At 40.3% G+C, this 24,257-nt stretch overlaps 1 protein-coding gene and 1 long non-coding RNA gene across 3 annotated transcripts in view; one reads left to right on the forward strand and one right to left on the reverse strand.

Moving 5' to 3' along the window:
• Positions 1-903: 903 nt before the first annotated feature.
• LOC109507582 (uncharacterized) lies at positions 904-2,249 on the reverse strand. The gene is made up of 2 exons (XR_002166492.1): positions 2,172-2,249; positions 904-1,787 (listed from the first exon to the last, which is right to left on the reverse strand). It is a non-coding gene; the product is annotated as an uncharacterized LOC109507582 (long non-coding RNA).
• Positions 2,250-2,312: 63 nt separating this feature from the next.
• Positions 2,313-24,257, forward strand: part of LOC109507581 (pleckstrin homology domain-containing family A member 5-like) — a 49,716-nt gene continuing 27,771 nt past the window's right edge. The window contains exons 1-3 of one of the 2 annotated variants that reach the window (XM_019857104.1): positions 2,313-2,583; positions 2,673-2,749; positions 3,988-4,045. In XM_019857104.1, coding sequence (XP_019712663.1) covers positions 2,492-2,583; positions 2,673-2,749; positions 3,988-4,045 — 227 coding nt within the window. In that variant the 5' untranslated portion in view covers positions 2,313-2,491. The remainder of the gene's footprint in view (positions 2,584-2,672; positions 2,750-3,987; positions 4,046-24,257) is intronic. The other variant, XM_019857105.1, reaches the window with a different exon arrangement.

Below are 24,257 nucleotides of genomic sequence, written 5' to 3' on the forward strand. Positions count from 1 at the left end.
ATAGAATACAATGGGAACAAACAGGCGGGGGACAGAGGTGTTAGATGACTTGTCTTTGTTTGGTGTGAAAGGCTGATGCGGCACTTTCGCAGCTGAATGACGGAAGATGGCTGACACTAACCTAAAGGAAGAGAAAGCTGAAAGAGTGTCTGTGCACTGCGTGTGTGTGTCTCTCAGTCGGTCTAAGTGTGAGCGAATGCCATGAGATCACTCATCACATCTCCCAACGGCTTTGGTGGGTCCTGCACATCGTGTCGTTGAAGACTAGGGTCTATTATTGTGACCGGTGTAAATCCTGCACAGCGTGTGACGTAACTTTGGATGGAGGCGAGTTAGATAAGATGTTGGTCATTTCGTAGAGAAGCGCAGGCCGGTGGATCTGAGATGGAGTATTTTGCTGTTGTAGGAGTGGTCCCAGACAACTTCAAATTATGGGCAATTGATGCGACTGCGCCGCTGTGGGAGTGGTCATAGCTGACTTCAATTGTGGCCAATCAATGTGGCTCCTTTCATTGGGCGCCATGCTAGTCGTACATGAAAGTCAGAAGATCAACTGCGCCGTGAAGGACATCCCCCCCCCCCCTGCACCCGGACCGATCATGCATGTGCCACCTCATACCCAGGTGCTAATAAATATAAAACAATTATTTAGAAGGTTTGAACCCAGCTGATCACATATTTATGACCAGAATACCTGTACGTCGTATTAAACCGACTGTGTAAGACATGGACTGAGTAGGCGTTTAGACTTTCTGCCACCAAATTTTCACCCTGCCAGGCATTTCCAAGAGACTCTTTCGGCTGCGCCAGCCTGTGCAGCTTGGCGGAGACCGCTCTGCCAAATGGCAAACATGCGCATCAAGCCTTGTGCTGTTACAAACATCAGGATCCGCTGGCTTTTTCGACACAACGCAGTTTTCCCTCCCGATGACAACAGAGCCTTCAGTGTTGGAGTAGCAAATATTAAACATTTGTTCTCCTTTGATATCCAGCATACTCACTATTCTACGTAGTCTAGTCTTTTTTTTCTTCCAAATTACACTGCCTTGAAGCACAACTGAAATGGCAATTACGTCACTTTTTTAAGTCCAGTCGGTGTTGAACTCAACCAATGATCAGCGCTGCTCAAATTTTGAATTAATCATACTTGTGTATCAGTGGCGTATTATGTCAGACAGCTCACTTGGGATAGAAAGTGAGAGCTTTTTCCAATTTTAAATTGGATTCGGGCAAAGGAGGGCTATTTCTACAACACATTGAAGAAATATGAGTAAATGGTCAAAATCTCATTTTCAATTTTGACAAGCATCAGGAGGGACAGAGAAAAGATTTCATTTTGAGCTCTCATTTCCTCTGGGTTTGGGGGAAAAAAACTCCACTTTTGAGAACATTTTAACAGCGGTGGATGGATAACTTCCATTTTTTTTTTATTAGTGTTTGAATAAATTCATTCCCCCCTCAAAAGTCATCATCATATGCCGACAAAAAATGTTGTTTCCTTCCAAATTAAGTAAAAAATAAAATTAAAAAAAGCTTTTGTTTAATACTCTGTTGATGCACAATTGGCAGCAATTACGGCCTCAAGTCTTTTTAAATATGATGCCACAGACTTGGCACACTCATCTTTCTTTGCAGCAGGTCTCAAACTTCATCAAGCATCCAGCCATTTTCAGACCTCTCCCGGATTCAAGTTCAAGACTCTCAAGTCAGACTCAAGTCTCCTCCAAGACTCAAGGACATTCACAGGGTTGTCTTGAAGTCACTCCTCTGATATCTTGACTTTGTGCCTGTTGTGGTTGCAAAATGTAAATACCGCAAGCATTATTTTCAGAGGTTGAAGTGGGCATAAGTAGTGATGTGCACGTGCATTTTGGTGACTATTCACAGCAGTAAGCGACGTTAAGCTTTTTTTTACGAGTACAATAAGCGACGATCTCCGTTTTCAGTCGACAGCAGGTGGCATAATGGCAGCCCCCTGCGATTCACCAGAATACCGCGTTTCAACTAGTGGGGGCGCACAGAACATATTGCAAAGAACATTTTTGAAGGCAAAGGGCATTGTAACCAATCGGCGTCTCATATATTTCTGCCACTTAAAAAACTTGGGAAGACAACCGTATTAGCACTTGAAAAGAGCCATCACAAGTACGCTTCGTGACCCTTGTGTTTACCCTTTGACAGGTCCGACTGTCACTTCTAAAGGGGCCCCCCGTCCGATCAATGCCGTCCCCGAGCGTCACGGTTGGATCATCTGGCCCTGCCCCTTTGGTCGAACACGCACCGAGCTGGCTGGGCTGTGACAACAATAACACTCGTCAGAGCGTAACGGAATTGCGAAAGTGATTCCGGACAACTTTCAAACATGCCACGTCAGAGAGTGGGCAAGTCGTGAAGCGTACCTGGCGGCTGCCATCCGCCGTTGCCAAGGTTTCCGTGTACGCGCTGCTTTTGCCTGCTCGCCTGCGCGCGCGCTTCTCTCCCGTTGGCAGACATGGCGGCGGACCTCCAGCCCGAGTGGATTTCTGGTCTGCCTTCTTCCTGGAGTTATGGACTTACTCGTGACGGACGCGTCTTCTTCGTCAAGTAAGTGTGTGTGTTGATCATTACGGGACGCCGTTGCGCGAATGATGATGGTGAGCGCTAACGTAATGCGTCTCGCTCCGTCGCCTCAGCGAAGAAGCCAAGAGTACAACCTGGCTCCATCCCCTGAGCGGCGAGGCGGTCATAACCGGACACAGGAAAACTCCAGGTGAGGCGTCCGTTACTTTGCTCCGCTGGTCTCTCTAAAAGCGTCGTCATGGCTGCTTCTTGCCCAAAGCGGCGGCGACACTGCGCTGCGTGTCTGTTTAATGTAATGGGCTGTGACAAAGTGGGCGCTCCCATATGCCAACCTTTCACTGGGTCGTGACACTTCTTCCCCGGGTGGATGGGCCATTTTGTTATGGCCCATCCACTTAATTACATTTTACTTTCAATACAGATAAAAGACTTATGACCTTGCTCAGTTAACTGGCAGTCTACTTGTAAAAGGCACAGCTAGCTGTTCCCAAAGCACCTGCTCGTTAATGTATTGTTGCTATTCTATTGCTGTGATTGCTGATGAATGTTTTTGCTACCTGTACTCCTGCAGCGTTGCAATGTATTACATCAAGCCAACCTTTCCCCTTTTATTTCTGTTGTTGATTCCTTTGCAGATTGCATTGATGACTCATTAGGTGTTGATCTGGGCAACCTGAAATGTTTGAAATGTTCCTGTGTCTGCACTGCTGTGACAAACATTGTTTTAGACCGGTGTAGTGCATTCAAGTGCAGTTCAGTTGTATTAACTTTGAAGTAAAATTCAGTTGCCTTGAATTCTGAAGATTTGTACAATTTTAAATTAAACAACTACTCTAAAACAATTATCAATTATCCCTAACATTTGCCCAGTAACAGCATTTATTTAACTTGTTTTATGCAATCATTATTTAAATTAATCATTTTCTGATCATATATTTAAGCCGAATGTTAATGTTTACAGTGTTAGTTTCCACTGTGCGTAGTGTGAGAACAGCTGACAGTAATATTTTATACATTTTCAGTCATAAAGCCTCTGTCTTGTTTTTGAGCAGTTAGGACTTTTGTGTTACTGTATTTTAATGTTGTTCATGGTGGTGGCACAAGTATTTTTTTGAACTGGAACTTGGTGTAAAAAAATGGAGAACCACTTTCCGAAAGGATGAATTGCAATAAAAATGTATTTCAAAATATTTGGAAACTTCATATTGTTTATTTGTTTATTTTTAATCCCAAAATGTTCTTGATTCACATGAAAACAAATGACAAGAACCAATTATTCAAGACATTGTTGCAGCGGATGCATGTTACACAGATTTAGCTGTTATGGTTTGTTCTACAGTCTGTTTGTCTTGGTTATTCTTCAAGAAAACTCAGTTGTTGATCAGTGATGGGAAGCTCATCTCAAAATGGCTTGCCTTTCCTTCACAGATCTACCCATTGGATGGGAAGAAGGATATACGTTTGAGGGTGCACGATGCTTCATCAAGTGAGTGACACAACCTTGCCACTATTAGGGCTGGGCAAGAAAAAGCATCATGATTATAATGAGATATAGAAATGAACACTGAAGATATTCATATGAAAAATTAAGACGATATCAGTCAACCATGTGGACTTTCTCGCTAGTCCAGCGAGCTTTGCCTTTCAACATATTCACACTTTCCTCTTTCTGATCACCCACGTCTTATTTCTGTAGACAGCTTTGTGTTGCATTGAAGATATTCATATGAAAAATTTAAGACGATATCAGTCAACGATGTGGACTTTCTCGCTAGTCCAGCGAGCTTTGCCTTTCAACATATTCACACTTTCCTCTTTCTGATCACCCACGTCTTATTTCTGTAGACAGCTTTGTGTTCCTTGACTGACACTTGATCTTTTTATGAATTAAAAAATGATGGACCGCAACATATTCTATGGGTTATAATGCGATATAGGCTGAAACAGTTCATATCGCAAGGAGCTCACACATTAAATCACCCCATGTGTGGCGGTGAGTGGCCAACTTGGATCATTATTTTTTTTTTGCAGTGGTCTGGTGCAAGTCAGGTTGGAAGCATCGTGCCCTGGGCGATTGGTCTAAGCACTAAAGTTACCTAATGCTTCAAGCCATATATGCACGGACAAATTGACAACATAAAATTGTTATTTATCATTAATGCATAGTTGCGGAACAATGTGAATTGAATTCTTTTTCATTTACTGCAGAAATTCATTGACCCAATTGTGTGTGTGTGTGTGTGTGTGTGTGTGTGTGTGTGTGTGTGTGTGTGTGTGCGTGTGTGTGTGTGTGTGTGTATATGTATGTATGTATATGTATGGGTGTGGGTGGGTGGCTGGGTCTGTGGAAAGACTTGACCGAACACAAAATAATTTTTATGTGGGCTTTATTCCCGACTGAACATAGAAAATGCACAGCATTAATAAGATAAAAGACTGTGATATGTCAATTGGAGATCAAGAGATCAAAGAAAAGTATTTAAAAGAGGTCAAAGAAAGTATCTAAGAGATCCAAGACAAGTAAGAGATCAAAGAAGACGTATATAATAGACAACAGCAGTGGCTTGCTTGATAGGGAAACAGAAATAAAAAGACATTATTTGCTCGCCACAACACTCCTTGAAACTTCACTTAGTCACAGAGCGACTAAACATTACAGTCCAATGTGTTGAGAGGCGGACACATTTACTGAACACTTTCCGACATGTTGGGTGCACACAAGACACGCGGAAAAACACAAATAATCTCCCCTCTAAAGTACACATAAAACAGTGCATGTCATTTCACAGTCAGAAAAACATATTTACATCTTGTGAAATCGAGAACACTTAGGCTGCACGGCTGTTCACACGACACGCCACACGGCAGCATTCAAGCTCCCAAACCACGATGTTGTACTCTTAAAAATATTGAATTGAATTGAATTGAATTGAATTCGGGTATATCAAGTTGGAAAAGGTGTGTGTGTGTGTGTGTGTGTGTGTATATATATATTTAGATTTATATTTATATTTGAAGTTATTTCCGTATTTCCTGCACGTCCACGTGAATTTGGAACAACTGCATTCCATATCTGTACCCAAGCGGCCTGTAAAAAGTTAATGATTACACATAGGAAGATTGTGCAAGTCCATGGCAGGCATGGGCAAAGTGTGGCTGTTGCCTTTGAGTGGATTTTATTGATTCAGTCTTACCCCCAAGTCCACTTAAGAGTTTGAGTCGCATAATCAAGTCTGTTTTCCTTCTGCTTTTTGAGTGTATTTGATTTGCTCGCACTTTAACATGCCACTTGTCTTAAATAGATGAAAAACATTTCCCAGGTTTGTGCCAGCCTGCAGCATTACAGGAATTTGAAGAGCTTCATGTTCACTTTGCTCGGCTCGAAGACTTGGATATACATAAATTATTTCACTTGCTGGCTCTAGTCAGGTTTCCAACCAAATGGTTCACGAATCTTAAATCCATTTTGAGAAAATCTGCAGAACACAATGCAAATGTACAGGTGTTTCATGCATTCTTCTCTTTCATTTGTTTATCATCAAACTGACGTAGTTTGAGGGGTCCTAAAACTACTTTTGTTCAGTCATCAAACTTAGTTTGAGGTGTCCTAACACTACTTTTGTCCATTGCGGCAAATCTTTAGCAAGAAATGCTCCTACTACTTGGGTTATCTATTTATTTATTTTTATGTTGATCTCAAGCAACACAGTAGATGCATTCTCCAAAGACACTAGTGGTTTAATTTTTTATCTTGAGCTACTCTTTGAAGCCGGATACAATTACAACTGTGTGCGGGTGACCGTGCAACATGCACATGCGCACGCACAGCATCAATGCAAAGTGCATGATAAAACTGACCACCCCCAAAGAAAAAAAAAAGATGCGGCCTAAGGGCGTATTGTGCCACGCAGACCATACAGACCCGAGTATCATTTGATCGCTACTGCCCACTATTGTTTAATAGTTGTTTCTCATCAAATAAAAGGACGCCATCAATAATTATAGGAATTGAAATATTTTGTCACCTTTTTCAGTGGGTTTCTTTCGTGAAATGAAGGTGGGACCCCGGGAGGATGAGTTTGCATTGCAGAGGATGCAAGAGCGTCGTGTCACCATGAATTCACTCTCCCACGTTGACTTCGACATGAATTTGAGCTGCTCCATGTGGCAGGCTGTCAGGCAGTCAAGCTGAAAGTCAGTCACTTTATAGCCGAGTGTTTTATCACTTTGAACACTCGGTGCAACCCAGAGCACCACACCACATCTCTCAGTTGAAAACAAAGCCACTAGCACAATTGCTGTTACCGGACTATTTCCCCAATGATTGTTTTGGAATTAGTGAAAAGTTTACCTCAGTTTAATTTGTGATTGATTTTCAAATGTGTTGTATCATATTTTACAGTCGGAGGATGGTTATTGATTATTTGACAAGTAGCACAATTTATGTGCACTGATCTTGCTGTGTGGCTCCGTGCAGCCATAAAACTCATTCAGAGCTCATCCAATTGACACATTTTCCGACTTGCAGGCAACATTCTGCTTCGGTACGTGATGGCTATGCCTGCTTTGCTTGAAATGGTCCAAAGTGTCTTTAAAATGTGACAACATGCAGCTGCTCTTCAGTACACTTCCTCTTCGTTTTCTGGCTGTGTGCTCTTCTGCAGCCTGTTGACAGTGTTGACACTTCAAATTTTCTGGTTGTGGGCTATTGTGGATGTTGCACGGTGGGGAACAAAGGCTGATCCGTGTTACCAGCCTTGTAGTCCACTTGGCAAACGACAGCTCTGTTATCGGTTGTCCAACCATTTTGCTGCATTACCGTATTTTCCGCACAATAAGGCACAACTAAAACCTCAAAGTCAATTGCACTGTCAATCACCTCAACAGAACAAACAAACAACACCAACAACAACAAAAAACTTCTGCATGTCACACAAAAATAAACTGGCATTTTGGTGGATTGTCAAATACATTTTACACAGCAAATCTGTACAAACATCCTGGCAAAACATCTCCATTTGAGAACAAAGAACCAATTCATGGAGAAACTCAGATCTAGCCACTCCGTGTTAATTAAACTTAATGATTGTTAAAGTGGCCTCTACAATATGTGTCACTTTAAAAATGCACAATGCCAAATATGTAGTTACAACCGTCTCTTTATTTTTCAATTTGCAATAGCGCGAAGACGAGAGAGAAATGGGTCAATAGTTCCCAATTACTCATTAGCAGTAATGTCTTCGAGTTTTTAAATCCAGCAGCTTCTGGGTCTTCTCCCAATGTGATAAATCAAAGAAGAGAAATCCATCCCGGTATTTAGCGGTATTGGCACGTCTTCAGCCATTAGAGAAGAAAGGTTCCGAAAGCAGTTACTTTTTACATTCAGCGCTTTTCATGGCCAAAACTTCAACCGTGTTAATGAGGTTTAAGTAAACCAAGTACCGTATTTTACGCACTAAAATGCGCACCTAAAACCCTTCCATTTTCTTAGAAGATCACAGCGCGCCTTAAAATCCGATGCGCCGTGTGCATGCTCATTACGGTAAAATTTTAACCCCAAAATGGCTCCTTGCTTGAGATATGCTGACAACGCAGAGTTCAAACTTAAGGCGATAGGTTATGCAGTTGAACACGGAAATAGAGCAGCGGCAAGAGAGTTCAACGTTAACGAGTCATTGTTATAACTCACTGTTGTTTAAGGGAACAGCGTCGCTGCTTTGTTGAATATGTTTTACTGACATCTGATCGTTCTTTCTATTGGCGTTTTCTTGAGAGTAGCTCCATCTAGTGGATGCATTGTAGATTGCATCTTATACTGCGGTGCGCCCAATATATGAAAAAAATTACAAAATAGGTCATTCATTGAAGGTGCGCTTCATAATCCAGTGCGCCTTTTAGTGTGGAAAATACGGTAGACTTCTTGCATGGAATAGAATACTTATTCTCAGAAACACTCGACAGTATGCAAGCATGTTATGATTATTTCTTTTTTTTTTTTTTTTTTTTTTTTTGTCTTTAGACGACTATGACGGCATAGGTAGCACATGCAAACTTTTCTGTTCTCTGTGGCCAAAACTTACCTTTTGGTCGGACTTGCCCAAAACCTGCGCGGCTGCTTGCTGCTTAAGTTCAGTACCTTATAGATTTATGAGACACCGGACTTCATTTTTTATTTTATTATTATATTTTTTCAACATTTCTTTTGCAGAACATTTTTGTTTGTGCCGGAGCATTTTCGTCAGAGTTATGCACGAGAGAAGGTTTAACACCTGCTTAGGTTGTGACAAGCTGTCCTATCCATCGATTTAATTTCTATGAATTCATCTCACAGTGTTCCCTTTGTATGTGGGTGGTGAAGAAAATTTTTGAATCACATTTTTGGGTTATCGTTGCCATCTGTCCATTTCTATTCCTCCTGTACTGTTAAGGGTCACCGAGAAGTGGTCACCCAACCCAGATGACTTGGGCCAATGCTTTCCAACCAAGGTGCCATTGGCACACTCGTGTCTTGTGAGAGATCGTCTGGGATATTATCTAATTTCACTTACTTTGTCTGAAAATTATTTATTGATTAACAATATAGTGTATGTACCATTGTTCATCTATCTACGCCAGTGACGTGTAGTGATAGGCAGAACAATGAAATGCTCTTTCACCAGATGGCAGAAAGTACAATCAACCTGCAAATTTGCCTGGTGCCGTTCATACAAACAGTCATCTGAGTTGAATTAAACGGGGCCAGATATTGCACCAAGTACTTATGTGAGTAAATTGAGACGGAACCTTCAGTACAGTATTTATATATTTGAAGAGATTATTCCAAAGTAAAACAAGTACCTTGGCTTTGGTTCTTAAAAACTTTTAAAAGCTTTGAAAAACTCTGTTCAGGGTTTTCAACATTCTGTCATGTGGACGGACAGATAGTTTTGAAACAGCTGTTGAGTGTGGACAGAGAGTATGCTGCATGTTTTTGACCCTAAAGGTAAAATGATCGACTGAGAGATTAGATATATACTTGGACTGATCACCAGTCAATCGCACAAGTGACACATTGAGACCATTGGCACTTTCACATCCCTTGCAATGTATAGTTTTCAATTCAACTTAAAATCTATTTTTAGGCTATGGGAGGAAGCTGGAGCAGTCCGAACTCAGCAACCACCGCAGGTTGATTATTATTCAGGATGCCCCATGTCTACATCACAGTTTCTACTGAACACATTAATAAATTTAACTCAATAGGCAACGGAACTTTATACTGCCAGTTGACAAATAATTTCCTGTCAACCTTTTTCAGGATGAAGTTAAACAGTTGTTTGCCTCATTGATGCTGAATATTTACAACACTCGTGTTTACGAAAAGTCAGAAATGTCCTGTCTTTGGTCACGAACGATGTATTTTATTTTTTTTTTAATGATTAAGTTTTGGAATGCAGCTAATTGCGCTTGGCTTTGATTTCATTAAAAAAAAAAGACTAATGAGGAACTGCAGAACCTTACAAAGCTTTAGGCCAGTCTACTTGAATTAGATTCCATTCTTTATGTCTCATTCGAGGATATTTTTGTCAGTGTCCTTTGTGGGCAATTTGCACTAGCATCAACATGAAATGCAACATAAAATCTGAAATAATGTTGGACTGTACTCTGCAGTCACTGCTTTCGTAAGGCTGCTCACTTGTTCTCTTGTATTATTCATCAAGCAGAGCCGAGGAAGAAAGAGCTAGTCACGTTGAACTTCGGCCAATTACTGGGTCAATTGTGCAATGAAGGTCATTTAAGCAGGAGAAAATGATTACTCTTTTATATATATATATATATATATATATATATTTGGTCTTGATTGGATATAAGTGTCAAGTGTAACTCTCGACTGAGTTTGCCATGGACTTTAAAATGAATCAAGTATAGTAACATCACAATGTCAGAAAAAGTAATGCAGCACATTTTTTTTTTTATTAATACAGAAGAGAGCAACGTTGTCCATTTATGAATAATGTGGCCAAGTTACAGAAAATCGGTTTTCACTGCCATGGCAATTTTCATTTTATTTTTCCTCATCATTTATTGAATCTTGCCGACACTTCACTGACACTCAAATGCATCACTACAACGAAACGTTTTATTACAGACATGAAGAATGGATTCATTTGTCACACTCTTAAAACATAATTTCCTGTTTCTTTGTTAAATCAGTAAAATTGAATGCATATCTTCAGCAATAGTGGAAGACATTCTCCCAATAAATAATGAGAGGAGCAGCAGTATATGTCATTGGAAAAAGTTTTAATTTCTCTTGACGACATATTCCAAGAACGGAAATCACATTATTCTTGTGGGATCTATATTGACCTTTAGAGGGCTCATCACAAATTGTTAAAATGATTCACTTGAAATGCAAGGAGATGAATATGCAGGCTTTAAGATGGTTGTTTTCTGCATGGATATGTATAGACCCGTTGCCGGAGCCCAGCCTGCACATTTGCAGATAAGATTAGCTATCAATTAAACAAAAATCAAATGTTTCTATATTTTTTATGTCTTTGTGATAAGGTCTCAACATTAGTATTTCACAGCACAAAGAGGACTACCTTTATTTAAAAAAACAAAACAAAAAACAAAACATCTTGGTGGGTGGGCACGGCCCATTGTGGTCCACCCGTGGCGACGGGTTTGGATTTGTAATACTGTACTGTAGGTGAGTTGCCTTCTCTAACCCTTTCAGGGACAGCGGTTACTACAGTGGACAGCTTATCTTGTTATCAGGTTATAGGTTGCGTGAAAGGGTTAATATCATCAAACGTACTTTGGACAGATTTGTAGTTTCATAAGTGGATCTCAAACTGGGAGCCCTTCACATTAATCAGTACCCAAGAAGTATTGTAGGTCTCAAATGGTGACCCCTGAACTAAAGTGTTTCAATACATAGAGTAATTCTCTCGTAATGTGTTTGCAATGCTGAACAGAAAGACATAAAAACACATATACTTTTATTTATAAGGTGTTGTATATGTATATGCACCTCATGCAGCCGTTACATGCCGGCGGCTGCAAGAACTGCAAGCCAACATTCATGACACGACCGAACCAGACTGACACGGAAATGCAACGAGTTAGCTGCACAAAATTCCAATGCACTTTATCCAAATTGAACTAATTGTCACAGTTAGTTCACTATGGATAAAGTGCATTTTCATTTATGAAATGTCACTTTAAAAGCAACATTATAGGATAAAGCGCACAACACAAACAGTATATGAATACCTAATTAGCAACTATTCCGAATCATTAAAGAAACACGACTCAACAGAGTGCATGCAGAGCTGAGTGGGCGACCTGATATGCAAAGCTCTGTGCTTGCCGAATCCTCCTTTCGTCGGCCGAGAGGAGGTCATTCATTTTGCAGAGCTTAATTTTCAGCCACCTCAAAGTGTTGTCTCTCTATTCTGAAAGTAACTTCACACAGCTGACGCGACTCCTAATCGGATGAAATACAGTTTGTCCGGCCGATTCTGTGGTATCGGGTGTCGGTGTATCGTACTGTTTTTATGATTACTGATACCGGCATTGTTTTTGGTGGCTCTATATGGTATGGTTTCGTTGACTGATAAAAGGAATAAAAAAAAAAATCTCCCTGATTTTTCCTTGCTTAGCAATATGGCTTTCTTTATTGCTCATAAATGCTGAGCTTTCCTAAATTAATCTGAGATTGGCAGAACGGTGAGCTAGTAGTTCGCGGTTTTGCCTTGGGGTTCGAATTTCAGCTTTGCATGAGTGTTGCATTTTTCATGTTCTTCGCGTGCTTTTGTTGATTTCCTCCAGTTAATGGGGCTTCCTCCTACATTCCACAAACGTGCATGTTCGGGTTATTGAAGACTCTAAATTGCGGTGTGTGTGAATATGGGTGTGAATGGTTGTTTATCTGTCTGATCCCAACAACTGGCTGGCGGCCAGTCCAGGATGTACCCTGCCCCTTGCACCAAGCCAACTGCTATAGGCTCCAGCTGGCCCTAACGAGGACATGCGATATAGAAAATGGATTGCATGAATGTAAAATATTGCAGGCATATATTTGTACTGAGAGGATAAACAGTACTTTTTTACCTTGTATGATGCTCCACCATAATTGAATCCAAGGGCATGTTTATGACGAGATGTTGGGACTGCGTTGATGCTACAACCTTGAAAATCGAGTCCGGTTGCACTTGTAATAATTTTATCACATTCATAAGAAACTAGCGTGACTATTTAGTGAGCCCAAATGAAATATTCACCACGCATTTTTAGAGGCACCCCGATTATCCAGATGCAGTGCTTCCCACTGCAAGAAACATATGTTCTCACTTGCTAGTGTTTATTTCAGTTGCTCTGTTATAGAGTCCTGTGTCTTCTCAAAACACGATTGCAGCTTCAGTCACAAATATTTAGCCAGTTAACCTTCAGTTTAATGGAGCCAGGGAGCAATTACAGTATTTTTACATTGGGGGTATTGCAAATTGCTTTCACTATTCAGAACAGGATTTATCGTCGCAATCAAGAGTTGATCGGATTAGCCTCTTACATAACTTAAATACCGTATTTTCCGCACTGTAAGGCGCACCTAAAAGCATTCAATTTTCTCGAATGCCTTATAAAAGCACGCCCTATAATCCGATACGCCTTTTATCAATATTCTGATTTCTTCGATGTAGTATTTCAAATGTTCTGGAAAGCGCTTTGTTACAGCTGCAGCAGTTGTGAAAGCTCTATATAAATAAAGCTATATTGTATTGTATTCCCTTTAGCGTAACTCCATCTAGTGGCTGCATAACACAACCGCAGCCAGCATCGTGGTTTCTGTTCTATGCGCCTTTTAATGGAGTGCACCGTATGTATGAAAAAGATTTTTGAAATAGGCCATTCATTGATAGTGCGCCTTATACTCCGAAGCGCCTTATAATGCGGAAAAGACGGTATATAGTAAAATATGATGAAAATTCCTTATTTATGGAATGGGCCATCTAGCCCAAAGAATGTGGACATCGAGTATGTCAAAAAGCAAAAAGGGTTTAGTAACTAGAGGTTAATAATCATGAAGCTTATTTTAAACGCCGCTGTGACATCCGTGTCTAATGTTGTGTAACTGGATACCCACAAATAAAGAGACACATTTTTTCTCTATCCGCCATCTGCCTGCACTGGGAGAAAAACAGTTTTAATTGTTTGGCTGCTGTGTGTGTGAACATATGTCTCAGAGATCATTTGATGCCAGTGGTTGCTTCCAGCCATGGTTAAGGCCATTTTGTCTGTTGAAAAAAAAAAAATCATCCAGCTCAGTTTTACTTATATGTGGTCGAAGTAAGTATTTAGTGAATAGTTACTGATACGGCAGTACATTTGCCTGACTTTGGTTCAGGCAGTGTGGGTTCAGTTCCCACTCACTAATGGTGTGATTGTGACTACAAATGGGTGTCCGTTTTGTGTGCCCTGCAATTGACTGCGCGTCGTCCGCATTTCACCTGAAATCAGATATGATAATTTCCAGCACTTCGTGTCTCTGGACTGGATGAGTGCTGTATAGGATGGAAGGTAGTGGATGTCTCGCACATTGTGATACTGAGTATTTGACCCTAGTGATAAGCATATGTACAGTACGTTCATGCTAATCTGTCTCAATTACATGACTGGCTATAAAGTGATTGAAGTTGCAGCCTTCAGGCATTGTACGTACATTGCTTCCTCCTCACGGAGATTAGCATCAGAATGTACTGAAAATTCCATTTTACTACTTAGTGCTCCCTCAAATAATTTAATGATTGAATTGGTACACACACACACACACACACACACACACACACACACACACACACACACACACGTTTGTGTCTATTTATGTATGCAAATATATGTATACTGTATATATGTGTATATGTGTGTATGTATGTATATAATTTTTTTTTACCACTTTGATATGATAAATGGCCACTTTACTACACTCGAGTCTGTTAATATTCCACAAAGCATTTTTATCATCACAGCAACACACTCCCTCGCAAAACGCTACGTTCATGTATGTTGCGTCTCATATCTTGCTCCTCGCGTTTCAGTATGCAATGAATGAACGTGAACATCTAATCTTTACTACTATGAATCTGTCAATCGATGGTAGGCCCATTTCTGACGTTTCGAAGGGGAACATTTAGCCGATGCTAATTCTTTCATCCCAAAGCCTCTTAGATGTGTGCCATCTCGTATTTAATGCTGAGAGAGCATCGAGTAATCCCCATAGTAATCTGCAGTGAGCTGCCCTTTGCTGATGTGGTGCCAGGTTGAATCAAGGGACAGCTGCTGTCGTGGGGCTCTTGCTGTTGCTTGACTGGCATTCCCGCTGAATTTCATTTTTATTAATAAAGAATGTGATCGACTTGGCTCCATCCATGTCATTCCGTCAGAGTAATGTTGCAATGGGCCGGAAGAATGGTGTGCTGTGTCCTCTACTTTAATCAAAGTGTGTGTGTGTGTGTGTGTGTGTGTGTGTGTGTGTGTGTGTGTGTGTGTGTGTGTGTGTGTGTGGTAATCTGATATTAGGGCATTTGTTTGCTTCTGTCACATACTTTAAACATCCACAGAACTGACTGCAAGGATAGAAAGCACCGTCATGTGGATGTTGATGATTTTTCTTTTTTTTAATTTTTTTTTTTTAATAAAGTTCCAAACATCTGCTCTGTCATCTGGGTAACGAATGTCTCTTAACCTTACTACAGCTGTCCTATTTTGTCTTGACAGCCAAGAATGTTTTCACTTCCTCTTTCTCTTCCATGTTTGCCTCCATCCAGTAGACAGTGCACGGGCTCGTTGTTTTCCAGATGGTTTGTGTTGATTAGGCAGCTTTTGGAAGCCGTCACTCTGCCCAAACACTCCACAGCTGTGAACTCTTGGAACAGGGTGGCGAATTGTGCACAGAGCGGTTCGGAGCAGTCAACTGTTTCCTGAAACAAATTGCTACAAATTCAGCTTTTTACATCATATTTGTTTTTGATCCGCATCGGAACATGCAGTTTTGACAGTTTTGAAGATTCACTGGTTGGTATGCATAAGAATGCGTTATGTGCAGACTGTCCCCAGACCTCAGCCTTTTTAGGGGGACCACATGAAATTCATTACTATATCAGGATTCTGGGGCTAATCTCTGATCAGTGAGTTTGAAAAAAAAGAAGAAAAAAAAAACGATAATCGATTTCCAATCCAATCCGAAGATGGAGCAACGTATCGATTTAAACACACTGTTTATTTATTTTACAGTTGACTGCAAGGTTAGCTGAAGCCTATCCCAACAACTTCGGGCAAGACAGTGTACAGTAATCCCTCGTTTATCGCGGTTAATGGGTACCAAAACCACCCGCGATAAACGAAAATCCGCGAAGTAGCGACCAATTAACATAAACAGTTTAAAAAAAAAAATTATATATATATATAATTTTTTTTTTAAAGTCCGCAAACGGTCCGCGAGAAGCTGCAAAACAACAGCGAGTCACATAGAGCAACATATACAGTACTATACTCCATGCATATTAAAAAAAAAAAAAAATGTTTGAAAAAATCCGCGATGCACTGAACCCGCGATAAACAAACCGCGAAGTAGCGAGGGATCACTGTACACCCAAGGTTGGTCACCAGTCAATCGCATGGTACTTAAAGACAAATGAATGGACTCAACTGAACTGGTACAAGTACATGCCTGAAATCGTTCATTCTTGCAACGCATCTGAGGTGGGTTTCAGGTTCGGGTTTTACAGCTGCAAGAGAACAACTCTGTGTGCATAATGCTTGTCAGAGGCCCCTCATTACTTGAGTGCAGGGTATATTTTGCTGCTTGACACGTACATATCTATATAGCTAGCTAGCTCGATATCTAGCTACATAGCTATCTAGCTAGCTAGCTAGCTATCTGTATGTATATATGTGTATATATCGGTATGCCTATGTGTATAGTGTGTAAATGGTTCTTTGCTACTCTAAAGTGCTACAAATAAAATGTTAACCCTCTCAGGGACAGCGGTTACCACAGTGGACAGCTTATCATGTTATCAGGTTACTTGATGGATGAAAGGGTTAAATCAGTGACATTAGAAGCTTTACAGCTCATGAAAATAAACGAGGAGACAAATCAGCATGCATCGTGACAATACTGGTGAGTGATCTAATTGCGTTTATGAGCGACAGGGAGGCATTCTGCATTTTATTTCTTTGCGTTTATTGCCCAGCTGTGGGCTATTTCTCTGCTGTGAGAGTCTTCTCCCACGCTCTGTCCTCAGCTCTGGATGTCCCTGGCTGTACAAATATTTGAACTGTGCAAGCCCATGTTTTTACTGAATAATGTATATGGCCTGTGATTGATATTACACTTTTGTTTCTCGCTGTGGCATCACCAACGGTTACAAAAAGAATGCGTGAACAGAAATGGACTCCCCGAGAATCAACGCCATAAGTACATGAACTGGAGGAAAAAAGAAAACGAAAAAAAAGAAAGAAATGTGCATCATATGGGCTGGGTTATATTAATTTCTTCATCCTGGGATTACATTCAGTGCAGATAGATACTTGGTAACTTGTGAAGTGGATTCGACTTTCTCTGTCAGTCACCCTCCTTATAATCTTCAACCTGACTTTTTCCACTTATTTTAATTGAAGTCATTGCCTGCATAATTTATGTTTTTGGATGAGTTTTTTTAATTGCTGCTCTTTACATTTTGAAATATCAACTTTTTAAAAGATATTGGTTCAGCATTCAGTGCCTGTTCCCCAATTTTTGGTGCCGATAAGCCGCTGAGATGTCAGCATTTAATAAATAAATGTCTTTGTCATTGTACCCGGTGAATTCTTCTGAATGCTGTCAAAAATATGAAAATATGACACATAATTATACAAACTCACACAGTAAATAACAAGATCGGATCCTGGTTGGAAATAAAGTATCTCGGAGTTCTGCCAGGAGTTGTGCAAAAAATAATAAAAGGAATGTCACATTCCTTGTAAACATAAAGTAGGCTATGGCACTTTGGCGGTGTTCCGTGCAGTCACAACTCCTGCATAAAAACAGTTTCTTAGTCGAGTGATTCCTGCTTTTAAGATGCTGAACCATCTGCCATGGGGTAACAATTGAAACCGCGAGTATCCATGACGGCTCTGCGCCCCGAAAAATGTATGTTGCCTTCCTTATTGCCTCTTTTGTTGTAGGGGTTTCCACCCTCACGGAGTCAACCCTCACCTTTCATAGGAATGAAAGATCAAGACCCGGTGGAAATAGGACAAATGTTAGGAATAGAAAACATAATTGCCTCTATTGCTAGTTTAAAAGTTAAACATGTATTGCGCTCTTTCGAAGCAATGTATCAATAATTAATCCGACTTGTGATTACCTCACCTTGTGCATTACTTTCCAGGCATGGCTGGCTGACTTCTGCTATATTTAACTTCTATGATTATAAAAACAGCTTCGATTTATATAGTGTCTTTCAAGGGACACCATGTGTATATATATATATATATATATATATATATATATATATATATATATGCACACATTTTTATTGGTCATAGCAAAAAAAAAAAGCAATAACAACAAAAAAGACCATTATAAACTGTACAATTTAAATTTTGCATGTAAAATGTTCCGATGCTGATATTTCTGTCAGTTCTCCTAAGATTGAGTTGCCACTCTTGTCCATGTAACCACTTACACAATATTTTTATTTAATTATTTATTTATTTAATATCAATAATACATTTTAGATCTGGAATTTCTGTTTGCATGTGCTCAGTCTTTTGGGCCACTTGCAGAATTGCATTGTATTGCAAGTCTGAAATCCTCCAGAGTCACACCAATGTGCCAGTGCCCTCCAGCTGATCACTGTAGAGTTTAGTCAGCGCATGGTTTGTTTAAAAAAAAACAAAAAAAAAACATAAATTGACATTAGACCAGAGCATGCGCGCGTGCGTGCATGTATGTGGCGTGAGCAGATCGGGTGGTCCGTAACTGAAGCTGTTCTTAGCTGCTCTTGGCAATCAGCTGACAACCTCCAAAGATATCAAGAGGCTGATTATTAGAACTGCCTCTGCAAGAATAAAAGAAGCCTTCTCACCCCTATGCTGTGCTTCACAAATCAGTGTGTGTGCTTGCATACCGCCTGTCTTGATCAGAAGGAACCCACTAAGTGTCAGACCTCCCGCTGGTGTTTCTAATAAATGCACCCTCAACTTTGACGTGATGATTGCTATGTTGCTGCTGTGTGCTCCATTGAGTCACATGACTATATTCTGTCCGATCGCTTTAGTACTTGGCACTCTACCAATTTGCATGGGTAAGTGTTGGCCTGGCTAATGTCACTTCTTAAACGAGAGCTGATATGAATTTCACAACACAGCAACCCGGCCCAACTGACCCACCCAGTGCACTCTGAGGATGACTCTGGCCAAATGCATTTTATGTGCTTTCAGCTGTTTTTGTGACAGAGTGTAATATTCATTTTCTGATGTTATTAAATCTGAAAGGACAGATAATTGACTTTCATAAATATCCCATTAACTGTGAGACACATTTCATTTTGAGATGCTTCGTAAATTAGGTCTGTCATCTCAAGTCACACGTCATTTGAAACATGATAATGTGTGCTAAGTATGTTGCATGGAAAATGTGCGGGGGGTTACAACGAGCAATCAGTGCATTTGCGCATTGTTAAAGTAGACATGATAGAAGCGAGCAGCTACTCATCGTCACCAAATGTGTGACTTTTCCAAATCACAGAGCAATATTACACACACAAAAACAAAACAAAACAAAAAAAGCAATAAAATCGAGTGACTATTTGTGACGTTATCGGTAACTTTTCGAGTCTATGAAACTCACCAAATCAGATTTTCCCCACTCCCCTATGGCTGGCTGGCTGGATGGATGGATGGGTGAGCCAACTATTTGCCTACAAACATTTAAAATGCCAATTTCCCTTCCTAAATCCCCTTTCCATCCTCCCAAGAGCCTCCAACATAGCTCCATCAGAGCTGTGACAAATTCAATAATCACCCTTTTGACACAAAACCCAGCAAAAAGATATTTCTGCAACTTGGTATGCTTTCACACAGTGATGCGGCATCGTGCAGTCAGCTAATTACATGCATGATGACATCAGTATCAGCATCCGGTGTGAAACTTAGTGTCAGCCTGCGACTATACTCGCAGCACAACGGTTTAAAAGAAGCGAGTGCCAAGCGGGAAGCGCCACACCCATCTTGGCATGACGTTATTCCAATCTGCACGTTGTCCAGTCTCTGTTTAAGCTCTGATACAACCTGCTGAAGTGAAATTTCGGTGCGATGACTTTATCCTCCCCATTTGATTTCAGTTCAGTTTAATCCGAAAACAGCAACACGGAAAAAGGTGGATGGGTCTTGACTTTAGCAAGCTGTGGAAAAGAGACTTTTTCTTGCCCCTGTGCTCGTGTGTTTTTCATGTTTATTTACGGAGGTGGGAAGCTCATTAGTCATTCACAGAGGCAATGCTAATATGTACACAAGATGTTTGCTCTTTGCCAAGAAGGTTGCTCATTGACAAACTTTAAAAGGGTGAGGACATTATCTACACTCAGCAAAAAATGTCCCAGATCTCTTCTTGCCAGGTCAAAGATTCCTTGGACTTGACATTTAGCAGATCGAGGTCAAGTCTTTTGGACAGTGTTGTATTTTCATAGCGTAAGCACCCGCAATTGAAATAACATCTTGAAGAACACTTTTCTTCACAAGAGGCTTTATTCCACAATCCGGGAGGCAACTCAAAAGGTTTTTCATGTGAAAATCTCCTCACTCTTTAGTCGTAATTTGTTCCCATAAGAACCAAGGCTCATCTGCTTTGCTTTGCTTTTGAGGCAGATTAAATGTGTTAACTGCCAAAAGGCCATTCCAATCTTTGGCAGCATATTCATTTGCAATTCCTAATACTAAATAGACGATGAAGCATCTTCAATTATGTGTGTTGAAAACAGCTAAAGCATGTTTTGGAACACGCTTTAGTGTTCATCTCTTCCTTGGTTTTTCTTTTGGAGGAAGTATATCTTATCGTGAATCACCCGACCCCGCATCATTGGTGACCCCCCCCCACACACACACACACACACACACACATGCAAGAATTGAGAAGTGGGCAGGCATAACCCGTTTGGATTCATCCCATCTTGGATACCACTTTTTCCAATACCTCCAAATAAAGTGAGAAAAGTCAAGCTGGTTTCTGCTAAAATTCACACTGAATTCATCTGTTAGAGTGCACCTCAAATTCTTTTTTGGGAAGTCTAACTAAATCTGCGAGCGTAACCTACAGATCTAGAGCCCAGTGTTGTTTTGAAATTCGTTCTCTTTCCAGATCCCTCTGCCTTTTTTTTTTAATATTCTTGTCGGGATTCAATCTTTCAGGGTATTCCAGTATACTGTATTTGTGAGACCATACTTGAATGATAATCAAAAAGGATTATACTTGACTTGTCATCCTTTTATTTATTTATTAATTAAAATGACGTATGTCAGCAAAATTTCAGGACTGTTGTCACAACTTATGTTTCAAATCAAAACGACACTCTGCACGTTTTCAAATTAAAAGAAAAAAAAATTACATGAAGCCAGCTCCAGTGAGTAGGAAGGTTACTCCAGAAATGCGATGTTGTTCTTGGCCAGGAACTGTCAGATGCCCCATGGTGAAGCAGCCACACCTTGTCCTGCCACAACTCTTGTCTCTTCTCACGAACTGAACAAAGCAAATGCCACAGGATCTCTTTGTAGATGTACTGGTTGACCATCTGGCCCACAGTGAAGGAGAAAACTCATACAGTAGTTTGTAATACTCTAAAGACAACTTGTTGCTGTTGTGATTTAGTTAAATATGCATCATATTTTTTTATGAGTAATGTTATGATCTCAGTAGCTTACTCGTAGACATTACAATTAAGCAATGTTATTAAAATCAGAATTCAATGCAGGTCAAACAAGATGAAAATGCTCAACACAGGGCAGCATTTCAACACTTTGAATCTGCCATTCAATCAATGAAATACAGCAGCAGTACTACAGAATTCTTTTATTTGGGTGTTGAATGTCACTTGAGGAGCGGAATTAGGACCCGAAAGCAGACATGACACGAAAGTTGAAAACTAAAAGTTACTCTAAGAAAATTCAAAGCAACTACAGAGAGTAGGGCTTGGATGCAGAAGACGTAGTAGAGAGCTGGCACTCCGACTGGGAGAATGCTCAGCATATTGACAGTTCACTGAGTAATCCAAGTTTATATACTGTGAGACATCAAGCCGTTCCGACAGAATAAAAGATGCAAAGCATAAAAGAGCTACGGCTACTGCACAGTAACTGCATCATTGAGGAACAGTCACAACTTTAAATTTATTACATAATGCAGTATGTGCTCCTTTGTGTTGAATATGACTAAATAAGTCGATGTAAATTCAATGTTGTGAAAAACAGCCAACATACTTGACCCCAAATCACAATATTATCCATTCTATTATTTCTTGAATAATTGTTTTCTTAGCAGTGCGTATATTATTGACACACTGTCAGTGCATCAATACTTGTCTCATTTTTTTCAAATGAGAATTGATTTTTTTAAAATGTATGTATATATGTTAACAGGCTGTATTGAAATTGTTGTTAAGACGTGTCGGGCCCATCTTGATTGTGGATATGCAGTCGATTCAAACTGTAGTGCCCCACAATCGCCATAGGAGGGCAGTATTGTAATAAGGCCAAACATTTCATGGAAGAGAGTTCATTAAATATCTGGTATGCTCTCAAATTAATCACTGAGTTTATGGGCCAGCTCCTATCTTTCTAATGTCACTTTTAACCCAAACCACTCTCTCCCCGCTTCACCAGCTTTTTTGTATGTTTCATTATTGCACCAGATCAACTCTACCGCAGTGCATTTTACATTTGAAAGATAAAAAGCCTTGGGTTTCACAGCAGTGGGAGGATGGATGGACAGATTTTGCTTCTAGATGTTCACAGAGGTGTGGGTGTCCAACAAGGAGGACTTCTTCCTTCCTACTTTCTTCCTGTACACTTACTGCAGATCCATCTTGTACTTCTCAACAATATTTCACGAAATCATTGCAAACTATTTGGTTTTATATTCTTAGCATTATGGATGAATTACATTTGAGCTCTGTGTTGGTCCTGTCACAGTTGTGACGCTCAGTTTGTGACACACTGGAGCAGCATCCATGGAACAATTTGGTGCCTTACTCGGAGGCAGGACATAAATGCATGGGGAAATTATCCATTTCTTTATATCATTTTTGGGAAATTCAAAGTGTGTTAGGGATCGACTGATTATCGGTCGGGCAGATTATTGGGGACTATTTTTGGCCTTTTTTTGTGCATATGGGCACCGGTCATTAAAATCCAATAGTTGATAAGCGATTAATGAAAAAAAAATGTTAATTTTGACATTACTGGTGAGCAACTGGCCAGTTGAGGATGCACTTTTTTGTTTTTCAACTTAAAATAATGATAATTATGAATGATAAGTGAAAGATTAAAATTTCAATTCTTGATTTTGACAAAAACTTTATTTACTGTACATATGCATAAAGAGCCATATTTTTGTTGTTGACATTTTCATTTAACGTTACTTTGTAGGCTGCGAGCTCTCTGTGCTTTTTGTTAGATATTCTAAACAACGGTGTCTATTTTCTAAGATTGGGGGGAAAAATGCTTTTAAAAAACATTGAGGTCCATCCAATGTCACAGAAGACATCAACATATTTTTGTCATGCATACAGTACATCTCGGCTTCAGTGAGCATCTGGATTAAGAGAAAAAGTATGCCTACCAGCGATCTATAAATAGAACATAATATAGACAAGCGGTTTGCATGTCTCTGTCCTGGCTGCTCTGTACACATTTCGATAGCTGAAGCGGCGTTCACGTGACATCAATATTAAAGTTGAACTGAACACATCAAAACATGGAGCAAGCACATCTGCCTCACATTCAAGCTGTCCCTCGTTTGAATCCCTCCTATTACAATCCTGTGAGGAGTCTGCATGTTCTCTGGCTTCCTCCCACATTCCAAAAACATCAATGTGAGGTTAGTGGACGACTCCAAATAGACCGATAGGTGTAAAAACTGTGAGTGTGGATCTTTGGTTCTGGGTGTACCCCATCTCTTGCACAAATTCAAACACGTGTGACTTGACTAATAAGAACAAGTAGGGTAGAAAACAGATACATGGATGATTTCTTGTCTGGAATGCAAACAGTGTGGATCATTGATTGTAGAAATGCCCCCCCCCCGTAACCCCCTCCCCAAATCCTGTATGCTGCAATTTATCAAAGGGCAGTAACCTTGAAATTCATAACCGAACGTGCAGCTTGTTTACATGGGGTAATAGCATCTTTCTTCTTTATCATTAAAAAGATGGATTTGCCTGGTGGGAGTAGGCGTGCTAAACCGCAAGCGAACATGATTCGATGACAAGAAAAAAATTGTTTTTCTTTTTCTCAGCGGACAGGAACGATGTAGCTGGACCTCCAAAAACAGCAGTGGGCGACCTAAGAGCAGACACTCCCTGGAAAACGAACCTAATGTGGCTTTGTGCTCCAATGAAGCATGAAAATAGAGAGCCTAATTTTGGCCGGCCAAGCTAGGCTCCACTATCGGGCCC

The sequence above is a fragment of the Hippocampus comes genome, unplaced genomic scaffold (assembly GCF_001891065.2).
Source record: "Hippocampus comes isolate QL1 unplaced genomic scaffold, H_comes_QL1_v1.1 scaffold186, whole genome shotgun sequence".
NCBI classification, from domain to species: Eukaryota; Metazoa; Chordata; class Actinopteri; order Syngnathiformes; family Syngnathidae; genus Hippocampus; species Hippocampus comes.